The 16702-nt window shown below is 37.1% G+C and overlaps 1 protein-coding gene across 1 annotated transcript in view; it reads left to right on the top strand.

The window, feature by feature from the left end:
• The window catches only part of SPATA16 (spermatogenesis associated 16), a 220648-nt gene that overhangs the window by 138398 nt on the left and 65548 nt on the right, over positions 1-16702 (top strand). Inside the window, exon 5 of the mRNA XM_060149017.1 lies at positions 14827-14974. Coding sequence (XP_060005000.1) covers positions 14827-14974 — 148 coding nt within the window. The remainder of the gene's footprint in view (positions 1-14826; positions 14975-16702) is intronic.

Here is a 16702-nt window from a genome sequence, read left to right as displayed (position 1 = left end):
CACTCAAAGCAAAAAATAGCACCCAGAATGTTAGTGTCATATAGTGCCTCCTCAGACTGCACTGTAGACATTCAAGCTTGAAACCTTTCCAATCCAGTGTCTCCAGACTCCTCTTAAGTTAGTGGATAGCCTTCTTCTTTACGTTCAGATTGTATTTGTCATTCATACTCATTCAGCACGTATTTATCAAGTACTTATTAGTGACCATGTGTTAAGCACGGTGCTATGTGTTGGATATACAGCAGTGAAAGAAAGAGACATCACCCTGTCTTCAAAAGCACATATTCTAGTGCAAAATACTTACCAAGAAAAACAACTGGGACTTAAAGGAGACATCACTTCTTAACCTGTTTTTCTTCCACAATACCGTCAAAGTACCAAAAACCATCATGGTTTGACATGAAACTCAAACCAATAAAATTGAGAATATTTTGGTATAGTTGTTTTGTTTGCAATTTAAAAATTCAGTGCTTATGTTAATTCAACAAGTATTTGTGTGTGTGTGTGTGTGTGTGTGTGTGTTTTAAGTTCAGAATTGCAGACAACCTTTGTGCTTTAGTTGAGTTGGGGATTCATAGGAATATTTGGAGAAGGTTACAGTTTTCCAAGAGTCTTTTGTCTCACTGGTCTCTGTGCTCACAGGTGTCTTCATGCAAATTCTAAGGTCTTAGCTATTAGCTTCTTCTTTCAGAAGTGGTGATCAAGGTAGCAGCAAGCTAAAGGCTTTCTCTGCACTAACCAGAGAATGATGTAGGCTACCTTAACACTGAACAGAAGTTGACCTCTTAAGACTTAACTTTACTATCCAGTTCTTTGTTTTTCTTCTTGATATTGCAAAATCATCCCAATATTAGTCATTTACCTGGTAAAAAGTTATGATATCTCAACCTTAGAATAAAAATAAAATCTTTAATATGAAATTACAGGCAAAGTAAGGTCAAGGAACCACAAAATTTTTATTACCTTTAACAAAACACCTACATATTCTGGAGAAGAAAAAATGTGTTCTCTCTAAAGATTTTCTTCTTGTGAAAATTTTTTCCACAGAAGGAACAAAATAGAAATACCATATGAGCATTTCTCTTAAATGGCCTGTACTTACAGTTTATTTATTTATTTATTTATTTAGCCTGTCAGACAGAGAGTTTATAAAATATTTGGACAAGGCGTGCCTGAGTACAATCTAGGGCTTATAGTATTTGATTTTTGTTGTTTTATATATATATATTTATATATAGATAGATAAATATATTCAATAAAGCCTTTATTGAATTTGTTACAATATTGCTTCTGTTTTATGTTTTGGTATTTTTGGCTGCAAGGCATGTGGGATCTTAGCTCCCCGACCAGGGATCAAACCAGCACCCCCAGCACTGGAAGGCAAAGTCTTAACCATTGGACCACCAGGGAAGTCCCTAGGGCTTACAGTATTTGGAGTAGATATAATCTGAGAAACACCAAAGCTACTAACCTAAAAATATTTTCCCTATCAATTGCCATATATTATGCTTAAATTCCCACCATTTGGCATTAAGTGTCTAGTCATCCCCAAGTAATATGAAAAAGAAATTTTATCTAGAAGTGCTTAACTCATTAATGGGTGACCCCTAGACACAGTTGTGGGAATTAGTTTGAGACTTTCCTCATTTCTTTGGAAACATGAAAACAGAATCCTGAAGGAAAAAGATGCGGAAGGAAAGGTAAGCTCTGATGAGGAAAGGTGGCAACGTTCTGGAATATAGGGAATGTAGACTGAGCAGAGGGGTCTTATGGAAGCAATGGATATCTGTGCTTCACTCTGTGAAGGAAAGGAAGCAAAAGGAAACAGGCAATATAGAGCAGTAGAATGAAGTCAAACCTCAGATCCACAAGATATAACTTCTAGTTCCAATGCTAGGATTCAATTGTGGGTAAATCACTTCATTTCTGTATTAGTCAGCTACTGATACAATAATGCTGTATAACAAATCACTCTAAAACTCAGTGACTTATAATAATCATCAGGTTAACTTGGGTTTGACTGATCTAGGTTGGTCTTGGCTGGGCGTGGTTAGGCTTAGCTCTAAGCTGCAAAGAGGCCCAAGTGTGATCCACATGTCTCTCATCCTCCTTAGACCAATGGCTACCTGATGTCTGTTCTTCTTATGGCAAAATGCAGGATTCTAAGAGAGAAAGAAAAACCACAGAAGCACATTTCAAGCCTCTGCTCATACCATGCCTGAAACATTCCATTAGCCAAAGAAAAGCATGTGGTCAAGCCCAAGGACATAAATTCTTCCGCTTACTGCAAAGCCATGACAAAACTATTGATATGATATTGCTATAGGGAGGGGGGAAATTGAGACCAGCAATGCAATCTACCACAACTGCTCTAGACTTTAGTTTCTGCTGCTATATGATGAGGAGGCTGGCTTAGGTAAATGGTTCTCAAACACTGGTCCAGCTGCATCAGAGGCACTTGGGAAAACATTTGAAGTATTAGATCCTTAGAGTTGGGTACGGTCCTGAAAATCATATTTGCCTACTGACCCCCTACTAGGTGACTCCACTGCATAGTCATGTGCTAGATGGTCTCTAAGACCATTTATAATTATTTTAAAATTAATAACCAACTTAGCCTACCATAGAGTTTATGTAGGGCTTCCCTAGGTGCAAAGGTAGAATGGCAGATGACCTGCACAGGTGATGCTGCCTACCCGACAACGTAACTGATATAATCCATAAGCCCCCGATTCTTCCCTCCCTCAGTCTTTCTACTATATATAGACGCCTCCAGTAAATGAGGCAAACTGTGCTTCCCATTTCTAAAGATCAACAACTGCTCTCCCCCTCTCACCATGATGTCAGTCAGGTTTTCTTGCCCACGTCCCATCCTGAAAGCAGACTCCTTGGCTGCATCAGGATCCTTTCCCACATTCAATGTTACATCTGGACAACAATGGGTACTGCAATATTTTTTAGTCACTTGCCTACAAAGAGATTTGTCCATTAAGCTAGGCAATATTAAAGTTCTCATTTTATGAATTCTCCTACTTTTTAGTTAGAAGACAGGCTAAAGAGGAAGTGTCCAAATTGAGATGAGAGGTAAAAGAGAGCTTCTTTTCCTAGGTCTTAGATAAATGTAGAAATGAATTTCTCATCTAATTATTCATTCCTGTTTATATATTCTTTAATGATATGTTTCTATGGTTACCAGCGTTGTTAAATGCTGCCTGTGTTTCATTTTGCTTTGATGCTATTTGAGGTAGTATGCCAGTAAAAGAGGTTCACTTTTAAATGAAAGATGTAATTGAGGCATGTATTTGATCCAAGGTTGAGTGTTCCCGTGAAGGAGATAGTGACCGTGACATTATTTTCTGTTTGTATAGTTTTGCATAGTTTTTCTGTTGATGTTCTGTGAGTGTCCCAGGGACTAGGAAGGAAGAAAGGAAGTAAGGAAAGAAAGGAAGGAGGAAGACAGGGAGGGAGGGATGGAGGAAGGAGCCTCAACCATACACATATTAAACTCATGCCTACATATCAGTACTATATATTTGATGGCATTGATTTGACCAGACTGTCAAGTAGGTAAGGTTGCTTTATACCTGCTCCATCCCCCCCTTCTCCCCACACTGTCCCTCCTCCTCAGTCCCACATGTACATGTGAAGAGGCAAAGCCTTCTTCGAAAAATGAGTCAAACACTCAAATACTTTACCTCAGTGTGAATTCTAGTCAAAGTGCCACCTTTTCGGAGGTGGTCTGCCTTTAAAACCCTAATTCTCACTGAGAAATAAACGGCTTTGTGTCCTGCTAAAACAAGTCAGGCATCCTGATCATACAAGAATGTGCAGACAGGGGCTTCCCTGGTGGCGCAGTGGTTGAGAGTCCGCCTGCCGATGCAGGGGACACGGGTTCGTGCCCTGGTCCGGGAAGATCCCACATGCCGCGGAGCGGCTGGGCCCGTGGGACATGGACGCTGAGCCTGCGCGTCCGGAGCCTGTGCTCCGCAACGGGAGAGGCCACAGCAGTGAGAGGCCCGCGAATGTGGAGTGGAGACAGAGCCTCAGAATGTGCCCTGCAGGGGGCAGCACACTTCACCTGTACATCAGCCCTATCTATCTGCAAGTTGGTAATTCAAGCTCCTTCGAAAAGAGTGACATTATACCAAGCAAGAAAATTAATCCTCAGCCACTCCCGAAGAAATATTTACTTAGTACTCTTCTTCAGAAATATGTGTGTGTGTGTGTGTGTGTGTGTGTGTCTTTTTCATGGTGCTGGTTTGCTTTTACAGTAATATCCATAGGTGATTAAACAGAGTCAGCTTTTCCTTTTCTTTTTTTCCCTCCTAAAAAGTTTTTTGGGTTTCCGACAGTTCTTATGGGAGAAAAAAAAAGTAACCTCTAAATTTCTTTTCATTTTCCTTCATTTGAGAATGATGTGGGTTTCAGAAATCTAAGGCAATTTGGGCCTTCTTTTACCTGAACAAATTTAGGTATAACTATTTGATTCCCAGAAGTCCTGTGGCTATTCTGCTCAGTTGCCATGAGGTTATTTTATTTATTGATACACAGAGGCTGTGCCTTCCAGTTCAAATTTGTGAACATGTTGACTCCTTCTTTGTTTTCGTTTGCATCCGAAAATCAAAAATTGTTATGAGCAAAACCAAATTTAGAGGGGTTTGTGGTTATCTTTCATATTTCCCACAGATACTTATGGCTTATTGATTTACAAGCTTGCTGATAAATTGAGGTCACATTTTTTTAGCAGTTGGAGATGTGGAATAACTATTCCATGAAATTATTAAATTTTTTAAGCTGTGTTCACCCAGGTATAAGATAATCTGTGAAGCTCAAAGCTTTTAACGTTTTTATTTCTATTCAGCCATCTTTTTGATGGTATTACACACCAATTAAAAGTAAATTCTCCTCTTTTCTTGAAGTCATATGATTGTATTTTCCTCACTGATTTTTTTTCTAATAGGTCTTTATTGGAGTATAATTGCTTCACAATACTGTGTTAGTTTCTGTGGTACAACAAAGTGAATCAGCTATATGTATACATATATCCCCACATCCCATCCCTCTTGAGCCTCCCTCCCACCCTCCCTATCCCACCCCTCTAGGTGGTCACAGAGCACCGAGCTGATCTCCCTGTGCTACGCAGCTGCTTCCCACTAGCTATCTATTTTACATTTGGTAGTGTATATATGTCAATGCTACTCTCACTTCACCCCAGCTTCCCCCTTCCCCACCGTGTCCTCAAGTCCATTCTCTATGTCTATGTCTTTATTCCTGCCCTGCCACTAGGTTCATCAGTACCTTTTTTTTTTTTTTTAGATTCCATATATATGTGTGAGCATATGGTATTTATTTTTCTCTTTCTGACTTACTTCACTCTGTATGACAGACTCTAGGTCCATCCACCTCACTACAAATAACTCAGTTTCGTTTCCTTTTATGGCTGAGTAATATTCCATTGTATATATATGCCACATCTTCTTTATCCATTCATCTGTTGATGGACATTTAGGTTGCGTCCACATCCTGGCTATTGTAAATAGTGCTGCAATGAATATTGGGGTACATGTCTCTTTTTGAATTATGGTTTTTCTCAGGGTATATGCCCAGTAGTGGGATCGCTGGGTCATATGGTAGTTCTATTTTTAGTTTTTTAAGGAACCTCCATACTGTTCTCCATAGTGGCTGTATCAATTTACATTCCTACCAACAGTGCAGGAGGGTTCCTTTCTCACCACACCCTTTCCAGCATTTATTGTTTCTAGATTTTTTGATAATGGCCATTCTGACCAGTGTGAGGTGATTCTCACTGAGGTTTTCTCATCTGTAACGTGAGATAATAATGCTTGTTTTCCAGTGTTGCCTTAACAAATAAACAGAATTTATTTACAGCACTTAGCCAATGTCCAGTGAACACACTATTAATAAATGAGTTTTCCAGATTTATCAATCAATTAAACAAAATCTACATAGGTAGAGTGCAAGAGCAGGTTGCTCTCTGGTGAGAGTCAGTTCATACAACCTATGTCTTGTCTTCATATTAAACATCCTAGGATTCTTTCAACTTCTTCTACAATATACATTTTTTTCAAGGGCAACCTTGACTTTTCCACTCAAAGTTGTCTTGCATAGCAGCCCGAGAGATAAAACAAATTCTTGGTAGAAAAAGCAGTACAAGCCTGGGAACCCAGTTCTTGTCCCAATCTTACCATGCTGTGGGTGCCAGCCATCCATACCCTAAGACCACCAGTCAAGAAATACAATCAAGGATTTCCCTGGTGGTCCAGTGGTAAAGAATCCACCTTCCAATGCAGGTGACGTGGGTTCCATCCCTGGTCAGGGAACTAGGTTCCCACATGCCACAGGGCAGCTAAGCCCGCGCGCCACAACTACTGACCTCGCGCGCCTCAATGAGAGAGCCCGCATGCTGAAAACTACAGAGCCCATGCACCCTGGAGCCTGCACGCCACAACTAGAGAAGAGACAACCCGCACGCCACAACTAGAGAGAACCCCGTGCGCCGCAAGGAAAGATCCCGCATGCCTCAACGAAGATCCTGCATGCAGCAGTTAAGACCCGATGCAGTCAAAAAATAAAAATAAAAAATAAATAAGTAAAATATAAAAGAAAAAGAAATACAATCAGAAAACAACATACATACAGTTAGCAAAAGGAATACCTACTTTCAGATAACTAAACAAAGTATAGAGATGAAACGTGCAACAACCACAACAAAAAGGGTCCTAAACTGTGTTGGCATTTACCACTGAACACGGGCTAAAGCTTGTTAGTAATACCCAGTTGTGCTTATGAAATAATTACTGGTTATACAACTATGTATTCCTGATACCTTTTGGTGATTCATTTTAAGTCATCAAGAATAAAAGCTCTGTGGCATCCTAAAGAGTCTGGAGGCTGCTGAAACCCATACTTGTAGCTCTGAGTTTCTATCAGCTAGTGTTTCTCCAATGTGCAAGCAGAAAATTATTCAGGGTCTTTAGAACAAGAACATATTTTATATTCTATTTCCAAATTATATGTGCTTTGCCATTAAATAAGTTAGACCAACCCAAGCACATTATTAACTTCCCACATCAAGAAGCCGTTCATTTAATTTTTGTAAATGTTTCTCTTTGAGAGAGGCATGCTAATTGATAGCATATGCTAAATCTTATGAGTGGCTGGTGGACAAAACAGTCTCATTATGGCCAGTAGGAGTGAAGGATCAATATTCTCTTTTGTGTTAGGATTGTTGTTATGAAGAGGATCTTGACCTGGTTTAGTTTTGATGTGGTCCATTTGTTTCTTTGTTAGCATTAGAGTCAAATTCTCCTTGTCTCTGAAGACAGGAATTAGACAGTCATGAAAAAAGAAAATGGAAACTAATACTTGATCTTACACTTCTAGGAAACAATCTAATTACAAAGACATGAAAATTCTCTCAGTGTAAGAGAAAGCATTGGTTCAAGAGACTTGTGTTCTTGTCTTGCTTCCATCTCTAATTTTGTGACCTCAAGTGAGTCACCAGAACTAACAAGCCTCAGTTTCCTTGATTATAAAGTTGAGTGATTTTAAAATAATATCTTAGGTCCCTTCTATCTCTTTAGTTCCATGCTGAAGGGGCATGGAAATAAAATCCTGCTACAAAATCTAAATTATTAAAAATTAATACAGGGTAAATTTTGGGCATTAAATGCTGAAGTTATTCAGCTAATGGAAGCATCATATATAATCAAAACCTTAGCCCTAACCCGACTGGCGAGTGAACAGTGGAGTACGTACACACACACACACACACACACAATATGTGGTATATATATATGTTCTAAAATTCTATAATACTCTATACACTGCAAAACTAAGATAAATTAAATACTTTAGAAATTAAAATGGTATATATTGTGACTTTTAAACAGGACAGGTTGCAAAGTAGAGAATTCAAAACAGCTATATAAAAATTTGCTTACCTTCGGACAAGTTACCTGTCCATAGAATATTTGGTAATTTTCATAAAATGCAAATAAAATTTTAAATACCTTGATTTACACTGCATGACAATATTTATAACTTTCATATCACTGGGCTAATAAACGCAATGGAAAAGCTGCCCAATATTCCTTTATATTAGAAAAATATGGAACTTACAGTCAAGGTTGTTTAATGAAAGAGCGCTCATAAACCCAAGGAAATATTTCAGCATTAAAATGTTGATTATCACGGCAGGGACAAACAATCAATTATTACATATTTTATTCCAACATATCACTATATTAATAAAATTATCATAACAGTGTCAATCCAGGCTATTTCATAAATGATACTATGAAGAGGTTTACAGGTAAGTCTCAAAGTAAGATACTCTGCTCCTTAAGAAAATCTGCTCTTTAGGTTAAATCTAAATTTCAAGAAAATCGAAATCTTTCTAATTAAATCCATATATATTCAAAGGGATTAAGTTTGAAAAATATTGCTTAAAAATTTTATTTTTCCATTTTCTGGAAAATTCTAGGTATCATTCAAATTTTCATCATTATTAATATAATAAAAAAGAGCCATATTAACCACTAAGGGCTAAAGGTTCCCATTCAATCATTTATAGCTTTCAAGTATAGCACTGCTTCCTTTGAATCTAATAATGTCAATTCTGAAGATAAAACAACACAGTCATATTCGTCCACCAGGAATACTTACTTAGATGGACTTCAGGAGGATTAAAGGGTAGGATATATAAAAAAATTTATCACACTGCTAAATGAAAAGTTATTTTATCTCAAAGTAGCTTTTCTTTCTTTACTTTTTTTATAACACATAAGGCTTAGTAGAAAAAACAATGGATTATGAGAGATTCCAATTTTCCTTTATTATTGTATATTAGGGTAGACTAATTACTACAACAAACAACTCCAAAATTTCAGTAATTTAAACAATAAACGTTGATTTCTCACTCACAGTATAGTCCAATGTGGGTGTTCCTGGTTGGTTCTCCTCCAGTCAGCAACAGGAGAACCCATACTCCTTCCATCCTGCAGCTCAATCTTCCTCCACATCCTGGGAGTCTTCCTCTCTAGGCAGTTGATAAGGAAAGAAAATAGAAGAGGTTTCTATTCTAAGCAGGGTTTTATGGACTAAGCCTGGAAAGAGTAACATTCCTGCCTACAAATTGGCCTTCACTCAGCCACATGGCCACACCTAGCTGCAAGGGAAACTGCCTAACCACGTGTACAGGATATATATGTGTGAGAGAGTGTGTGTGTGTGTGTGTGTGTGTGTGTGTGTGTGTGTGTATATATACATATACACACACATACACATATATATATTATAAAATTGTTCTAAAATTCTGTAGTACTCGCATACACTGCAAAACTAAATTAAATACTTCAGAATTTAAAATTATATTTATTATGACTGTTTTTAAACAGGAGGGTAAAGCCCAGGAGGTAAAAAGATAATTTTCCAAAGAGAAAGTGAAATATAATATTCGAGACCCTAATTCTAAATTCCATAAAATTAAAAAGCTGTTAATCCTTAGAAAAGTCACTTATGCCTCTCCAAGTCACTTAAGTCATCTGCAATTCAGTGAATCGAGCTGGAAAATTCCCAAGGTTGCTTCCAGATCTAATCTTGTAAGTAAAGCAATTTACTGCAATTATGGTCAACCCAGATACTGGGAGCATTAAAGGAATAATTTGATAATAATATATAATAATTTTATCACATTTTCTAATTAGTGATAACAGGGATTCTACTTACTGATTCACCATCATTGGACACATTGTTAAAAGTTACAATTTATCCAAATCCTCCAGCAAAAAGATACGGGAAAAAATATCATGATCCTGTCATCCTGGAAATGTTTGAGGTTTATGGTTACTGCAAGATTTATCCTGAGAACTTTGGGTGCTCTTAAAAATTCACCAGGAAGAATCAAGCCCCTTGGTTTAGAAGGAGACAAATTTTGTTTCTTTTCTTTTTTGCTAGTCATCTTTTCCCTCTACTTTGCTTTTCCTTTACTCTTAATGGCCTGTCTCTCCCTGTCTTTCCTGGTTTACAATTATCCTAGGCAAGTTGATTTCTGAGGTAGCAAAGGGCTCTTTTTTGCTTAGCTGAAGTATAAGGAGAAATTATTATGTTACTGTTTGTAGAGGAAATGAGCTGCCCACAGACACTCTTGGTTTATGTAACTATAAGCTTTAAAACTTGCTAACAGGAGGATAACAGAGAGTTAGTAGGACTTGCAAATGTAAACACCTGATTTCAAAGCTCTTTTTTGTGTAGCAGCAATGAAAGCATAATTAATAGCAATGTACACTTAACAACAGGACACCTGGACTGATTGTTTTCCCCATTCTCTGCACATGTGCAACATTTATTGACACCGGAGAAACTCACACATTGGGAAAGAATGACTCAGTTGCAGAAAATTTTTGTCAAGTTAAAAACTATCATTTGAAATCTGCCTTCATTTTCAGTGAAGCTTACTTTTTTACAAGCTGCAATTTCTCATCTGTTCTCTTTATTTTCAAAGATTTTCAAAAGAAAATCTTTGACTGATAGTAAAAAGTAAATTAAAATTTATATTTTAATATCTATCATCCTTACAAAATATTTCAGTTTTTAAAAATCTTTAAATTTAAAATCTTCAATTTGCACGTATTAGACTGTTCATACATCATTAAAAATCTACAAACAACAAATACTGGAGGGGGTGTGAAGAAAAGGGAACCCTCCTACACTGTTGGTGGAAACATAAATTGGTGGAAAACAGTATGGAGATTCCTCAAAAAACGAAAAATAAAGTTGCCATATGATCCAGCAATCCCACTCCTGGGCATATATCCAGACAAAACTATAATTCAAAAAGATACATGCACCCCTATGTTCATAGCAGCACTATTCACAATAGCCAAGACATGGAAACAACATAAATGTCCACCAACAGATGAATGGATAAAGAAGATGTGGTACATACATACAATGGAATACTACTCAGCCATAAAAAAGAATGAAATAATGCCATTTGCAGCAACATGGAGGGACCTAGAGATTATCATACTAAGTGAAGTAAGTCAGAAAGAGAAAGACAAATACCATATGATATCACTTATATGTGAAATCTAAAATATGACACAAATGAACTTATCTACAAAACAGAAACAGACTCACAGACATAGAGAACACACTAGTGGTTGCCAGGACGAGGGGGTTGTGGGGAGAGATGGACTGGGAGTTTGGGATTAGCAGGCACAAACTATTACACTTGATCTTAGCCAAAAGGCCAAGAAGCGACAGGCACGAACTATTATATATAGAATGGATAAACAGCAAGGTCCTACTGTACAGCACAGGGAACTATATTCAATATCCTGTGATAAACCATGGCATAAAAGAGTATAAAAAAATGTGTGTGTGTGTGTATATATATATATATATATATATATGTATGTATAACTGAATCACTTTGCTGTACAGCAGAAATTAACACATTGTAAATCAACTATACTTCAATAAAATACATTTTTTAAAAAATGGACATAGATTGCTCATGAAAGACAAGTCCAATTCTAAATTATCAAATTATTACCATCACAAAATGAAAACCTGATATTTTGGTGTCCAACCAAAAACAGTCAAAAATTCCCACTATTTTAAATAATAATAATTATAATATTTATAATTATAGTAATAATATTTTAAAGCTAAATTTTTTCTAGATTGCTTCACAAATGAGTCATTCAATAATGTACCAGAAATGTTATATATCTGTATATTTATATTTAAAATATAATTTAAAAGTTTAAATATGTATATTTAAAATTATATCACAATATTTCTTCTTGGGGCTCTAATAATTTCCTCTGAGAAAGTATCTCCATTGAAAGTTCAATTCTTATTCTTGCATACACACTCTGCTCACTCACCCACTTCCTTACTCATCTTCAAGATGGAGGGCAGAAGCCACAAAAGAACCCCATTTCTACTGGCTCTGAGTGGGGAGCTCTAGAGGGAGGCCATGCTCTAGCACACACCCTCCTGAGTAGAGAGCCCTGTGAAAGCCTGAATGCCATGCCCTGAACATCAAGCCAAGAGCACAATGCCTTAAACAAGCAGATCAAGCTGCCACACACTTCAGCCACTTGCAAAAAAAAAAAGACTAGTGTAGGCTTTTGGGCACGAGTTTTCCTGTCCTGCTGTGTGATGGCTTAGCAAAGCTACCCTGCCAGCAGTTACTTAAGCTGCCAGCAGTTGAAAAAGAAATGGGATGGAGAGAGTGTTTTCTTCTGTCCTGGCCTTACTGGGATACTGTTAATACCTTTCTGGAAGCAAACTAGAGGATTAAATACCTTCACTAAATTTTTTGATCCAGAATTTAAAGCAAAATATCTTCAACAAGATATTCAGAGACACCACAAGGAAAGCTATTTGGATGTTAGGAAGTGTTATGGGCTGAATCACGTCCCCCCACAAAATTCACATGCTGAAGTCCTAACCCCAGGCTGTAGATTGTGACTGTATTTGCACATAGGGTCTTTAAAGAGGTAATTAAGTTAAAATTAGGTCTTTAAGTGGGATTTAATCCAATATGACTGGTGTTCTTATAAGAAGAGGAGATTAGAATACAGACACACCCAGAGGGAAACCCATGTGAAGACACAGAAGAAGGTACCTGGCCATCTACAAGCCAAGGAGAGAGGCCTAAGAAGAACTCAACCCTGCAGACACCTGGATCTCAGACTTCTAGGCTCTGGAACTAGGAGAAAATAAATTTCTGTTATTTAAGCCACCCAGTCTGTGAAACTTTGTTAGGACAGCCCTAGCAAACTCATACAGGAACTAACAGCTTACAAAAGGCAGTAAAGTCAGATCAAGACCTTAGATCTGAGGTCTAGAACAGCTCCCTTCTTCGGCACCTCACTCCACACAAATCCAGGTACAGCTACTTACTTTTTTGGTCTGGACAGGCCATCCCAGGATTGGTTCCAGCAATAAACGTATTCTAGCATATTCCACGTTCCAGCAATGAACAATGAAGCAAGGACCAAGCTGGAGAAAACATTCTTCTACTCAATATAAAGGATCTTTACTTTCTTTTGGAGGACCAGAACCTGGTACCTAAACAGCTTGAGTTCTTAATCCACGTCTCTGAATTCCAGACCTGCTGCCTGCATTGCCACTGTTGGCCTTTCATAGTAGCATCCAGGCCTCAGCACCCAGACCTGCTGCACCCTCAGAATCCACTGCTACATAATCCATGGCTACTTCCATCTAAGTGCTGGCTCCGGGTTTGGCATCACAATCATATTCTTTCCCTTCTAGTTCCTCGGACCTGGAAAGGACAGCGTTGTGGACAATATAAGTTCTTTCCCTCAGCCATTCAGAAATTTGTCCCACACCAAATTTAAATTGTAAATTAAAACTGGAATGCCTTTGAGGACAGATGCTTCTTCAGAGGTCCTTTGACCTGAATAGTTCAGCATTTGTATTGTTTTACTTCACTGTCTATTCAGAATCCTAATCATAGCCCGTAAGAAAGAATGTGACTTTAATATTGGACTTTGCTGGTGTGCTTGAGTGTGCACTAGTTATCTTTCTTTAAATCATAGCCATATGGTAAATTTTCTGTTTTGTTATGGTTCCCTTTCATTGGTGGGCATGCAGTGGGCATTTCTTGGAAATGGCCAATTTTTATTAAAATGCTTCTAGAAGAAAATTTTTTTTTTAAATTGTAAATTAAAAAATTGATCATAGGGGCCATTTGAAGTCACTGAGGAATGAAGCAAGCAATCAACAACTGAAATTCAGTTTCTCAGTTTCAAATCAACTCCTTATTGCTGTTAATATTCGTCTAAAACTTGTTTACAATATACTCTACCAGTAATAATATAAATTGCTGTCTGTTAAATGATTTTTCTTTGTTGGAAACTTCAAATCTATTATTTTTCCTTATTGGTTGTTGACAATTTTTAGTTGTCAGGGAAAAAAATCATTCCTATAACTAAATTTGGATTTTTGTAATATTCTTTTATGCTATTTTCAGAAAAATGATATAACTATAGACACTTCTACTTTTTATTCAATGTTCAAGCCTTGTTAGAAGGAAAAGTTGTAGGAAAGGAATAAATTCCTTTTAAAACTTCACATAACTTTCCTTTTGGTCTGTTTCAAATAGTAATAGACCTAGTTAAAGCAGGAAGTTCAGGGTGATGGCAGGCTTTATGAAGAATGGTATCTTGCATGAACAAAGAAAATTTAAAGAAATTCTTAAATAGCTGAATCCATCTCAAATGGCTCTTGTGATCTGGAGGGAAGGAAAGCTTTGCTAGGAGGAAGTTGAGAAAGTTTTCTTTTTTTTTTTTTTCAATTCCAAAAGGCTTTGCCATGTATTGGAAGAAGAAAAATATACAGTTTGTCTAGTTTGTCATGTTATTTATAGACAATACTTAAATCTAGATATTTTGATTAATTTTTTAAAGTAAAATTGCTCATCAGTGTCTGTTCATAACTACATTAGACTTAAGAATTTGATTTTTAAGATCAAGTTTAAAATGACAGCTCAGAAAACAGGATTTTTATTTTCATCTTAAAGCAAGCTCAGTTTAGAGGTGTCTGTTTACAAACTTTCTTCACTTAGTTGGTTTTCTTAATATGAAATAGGATTCCCAGAACTAATTAAAAGTTCATTCTAATGAATATTCAAGACCAAAATATGTTATCTTTGCAGTACAGTATATAGATTTTTAAATCATCCATAAAGGTAATCATATTTTTTTATATTCTTAAAGTCATGTATTGTTATTGAGACCAAATGGGTTGTCTGCTTCCTCTCAGGCCATGATTGAAGAAGCCATCACCAGGGCAGACTCTTTCTCAGTTATGTACACACCATTTGCAACAAAAATCAGAGCTGATAAAATAGAAGAAGTAAAAGAGGTTTTCATAAAAACTCATCCTGCATATGTGGAATATATCTACACAGGTAAGATTCAATATCTTCAAAGTATCAGCTAACAACTTATTTCCTTAAAAACAAATACAGGCATGTTTCTGCTTTTTTGTTGATTATTTCAGTTTTAGGGATTTTTTTTTAATCTGATGAGCTGAAATGGAAAATTATTTTAAGGTTTTAAGTAGAGCTAGCCCTATAGGTCTAGCATAATATTCCTTGTGCCATCATGTTTCTTTTTTTAAGACGAGAGGTAAAACCGAGAAACTCTAAGGTAATAAAAAATGAAAGAATAACCTGTAGTAAAATGTCACCTTTCCCCATATACTTCATCAGTAAACTAGGTGATTATAGTATTTTCCTGAATGTGGATTTTTTTTTCCTCCAATCCCTGCTATTTCTACTTTCCTTCCTCCAACTATCTCACACCTCAAACGTCCCTCTTTTTTTATGTTCTCGGGCCACTGGTATCCAAGTGAGATCTGGATAGCCAGCCAAGTGTACACAGAGAACACAACACTATTGGGGTCCTTTTTTCCTCTTTTTGTCTTTGGAAGCCACTTGCTTTCATTCATTCATTCCAAATACTTTTTACTATCTACCATGTTCCAAGTGTTATTCTGAATTAAGACAAGAATTTTCTTGTACTAAATTGAGCCAATCTCTAATGGAGATGGAGATTTCCAGTCATCTAAGATACTAAGAGTTGTCAAAAGCTTTTGTTGTTTCTGTTTTACTGTCTTTAAATCACTGAGTCAAAACAATATTAAAGAATATTTTGGGGCTTCCCTGGTGGAGCAGTGGTTGGGAGTCCGCCTGCCGATGCAGGGGACATGGGTTTCTGCCCCGGTCTGGGAGGATCCCACATGCCGTGGAGCGGCTGGGCCCGTGAGCCGTGGCCACTGAACCTGCACGTCCGGAGCCTGTGCTCCGCAACGGGAGAGGCCACAACAGTGAGAGGCCCGCGTACCGCAAAAAAAAAAAAAAAAAAAAAAGAGTATTTTGTTATTTTCAAAATAAATAAATTAACAATCAGCAATGACTACCATATTAAGCAAAACCTCTAAATACACACATCTAGTATCACATCCTCCTGTTAAGGCCCCTGCATTCCTTTTGTCAGGCTTTTGGGGCCAAGTCACTGATTTATATGATTAATAATATACTCCACTAGTGATCACGTTTAAGGTACCAGGCACTCTACATTCATTATCTCTTGTTACTCCCATAACTTAAGAAGTGAGTAAGATGATTCTCATTTAGAAATGAGAAAACAGCTACCAGAGAAAATAGTTTTTCCAAAGATACACAGCAAATCAGAAAATCAGTGGCTGCAGGCCTTGGATCTGAACCTATATCCTCGCATTGAACCACACTATTTCCATCTGATAGAAGCCGAGGTGTGACGGAAGCATTAAATTTAGGTGCTATGGAATCCTTATTTCTTCCACAAGGCTTCAAGCTCTTCAGAAGAAATATATTTTAAAAATATAACTAGGGATGATTAAATAGTGAATCCCTAAGGAACAATGAAAATTTAAAGGCAGAGAAAGGGAAGAAAAGAAATCACATGCGTGCTATAATGAACACTGATGCTGATTTACTTAGTTCCAGCATTTTATAAGGAAGTAGATAAAAATGTTTCAGAACTCACAATTTTTGCTAATTGTTATAAATCATTTTGTTATGGATATCTTCAAGGGTTTTGCGGGGGCGGGGGCAGAGAGGGGAATCAATACCACACAAAAGTTATGTCAATCT

The sequence above is a fragment of the Lagenorhynchus albirostris genome, chromosome 5, assembly GCF_949774975.1.
Source record: "Lagenorhynchus albirostris chromosome 5, mLagAlb1.1, whole genome shotgun sequence".
Taxonomy (NCBI): domain Eukaryota; kingdom Metazoa; phylum Chordata; class Mammalia; order Artiodactyla; family Delphinidae; genus Lagenorhynchus; species Lagenorhynchus albirostris.
This window is presented reverse-complemented; position numbering and strand designations above follow the sequence as displayed.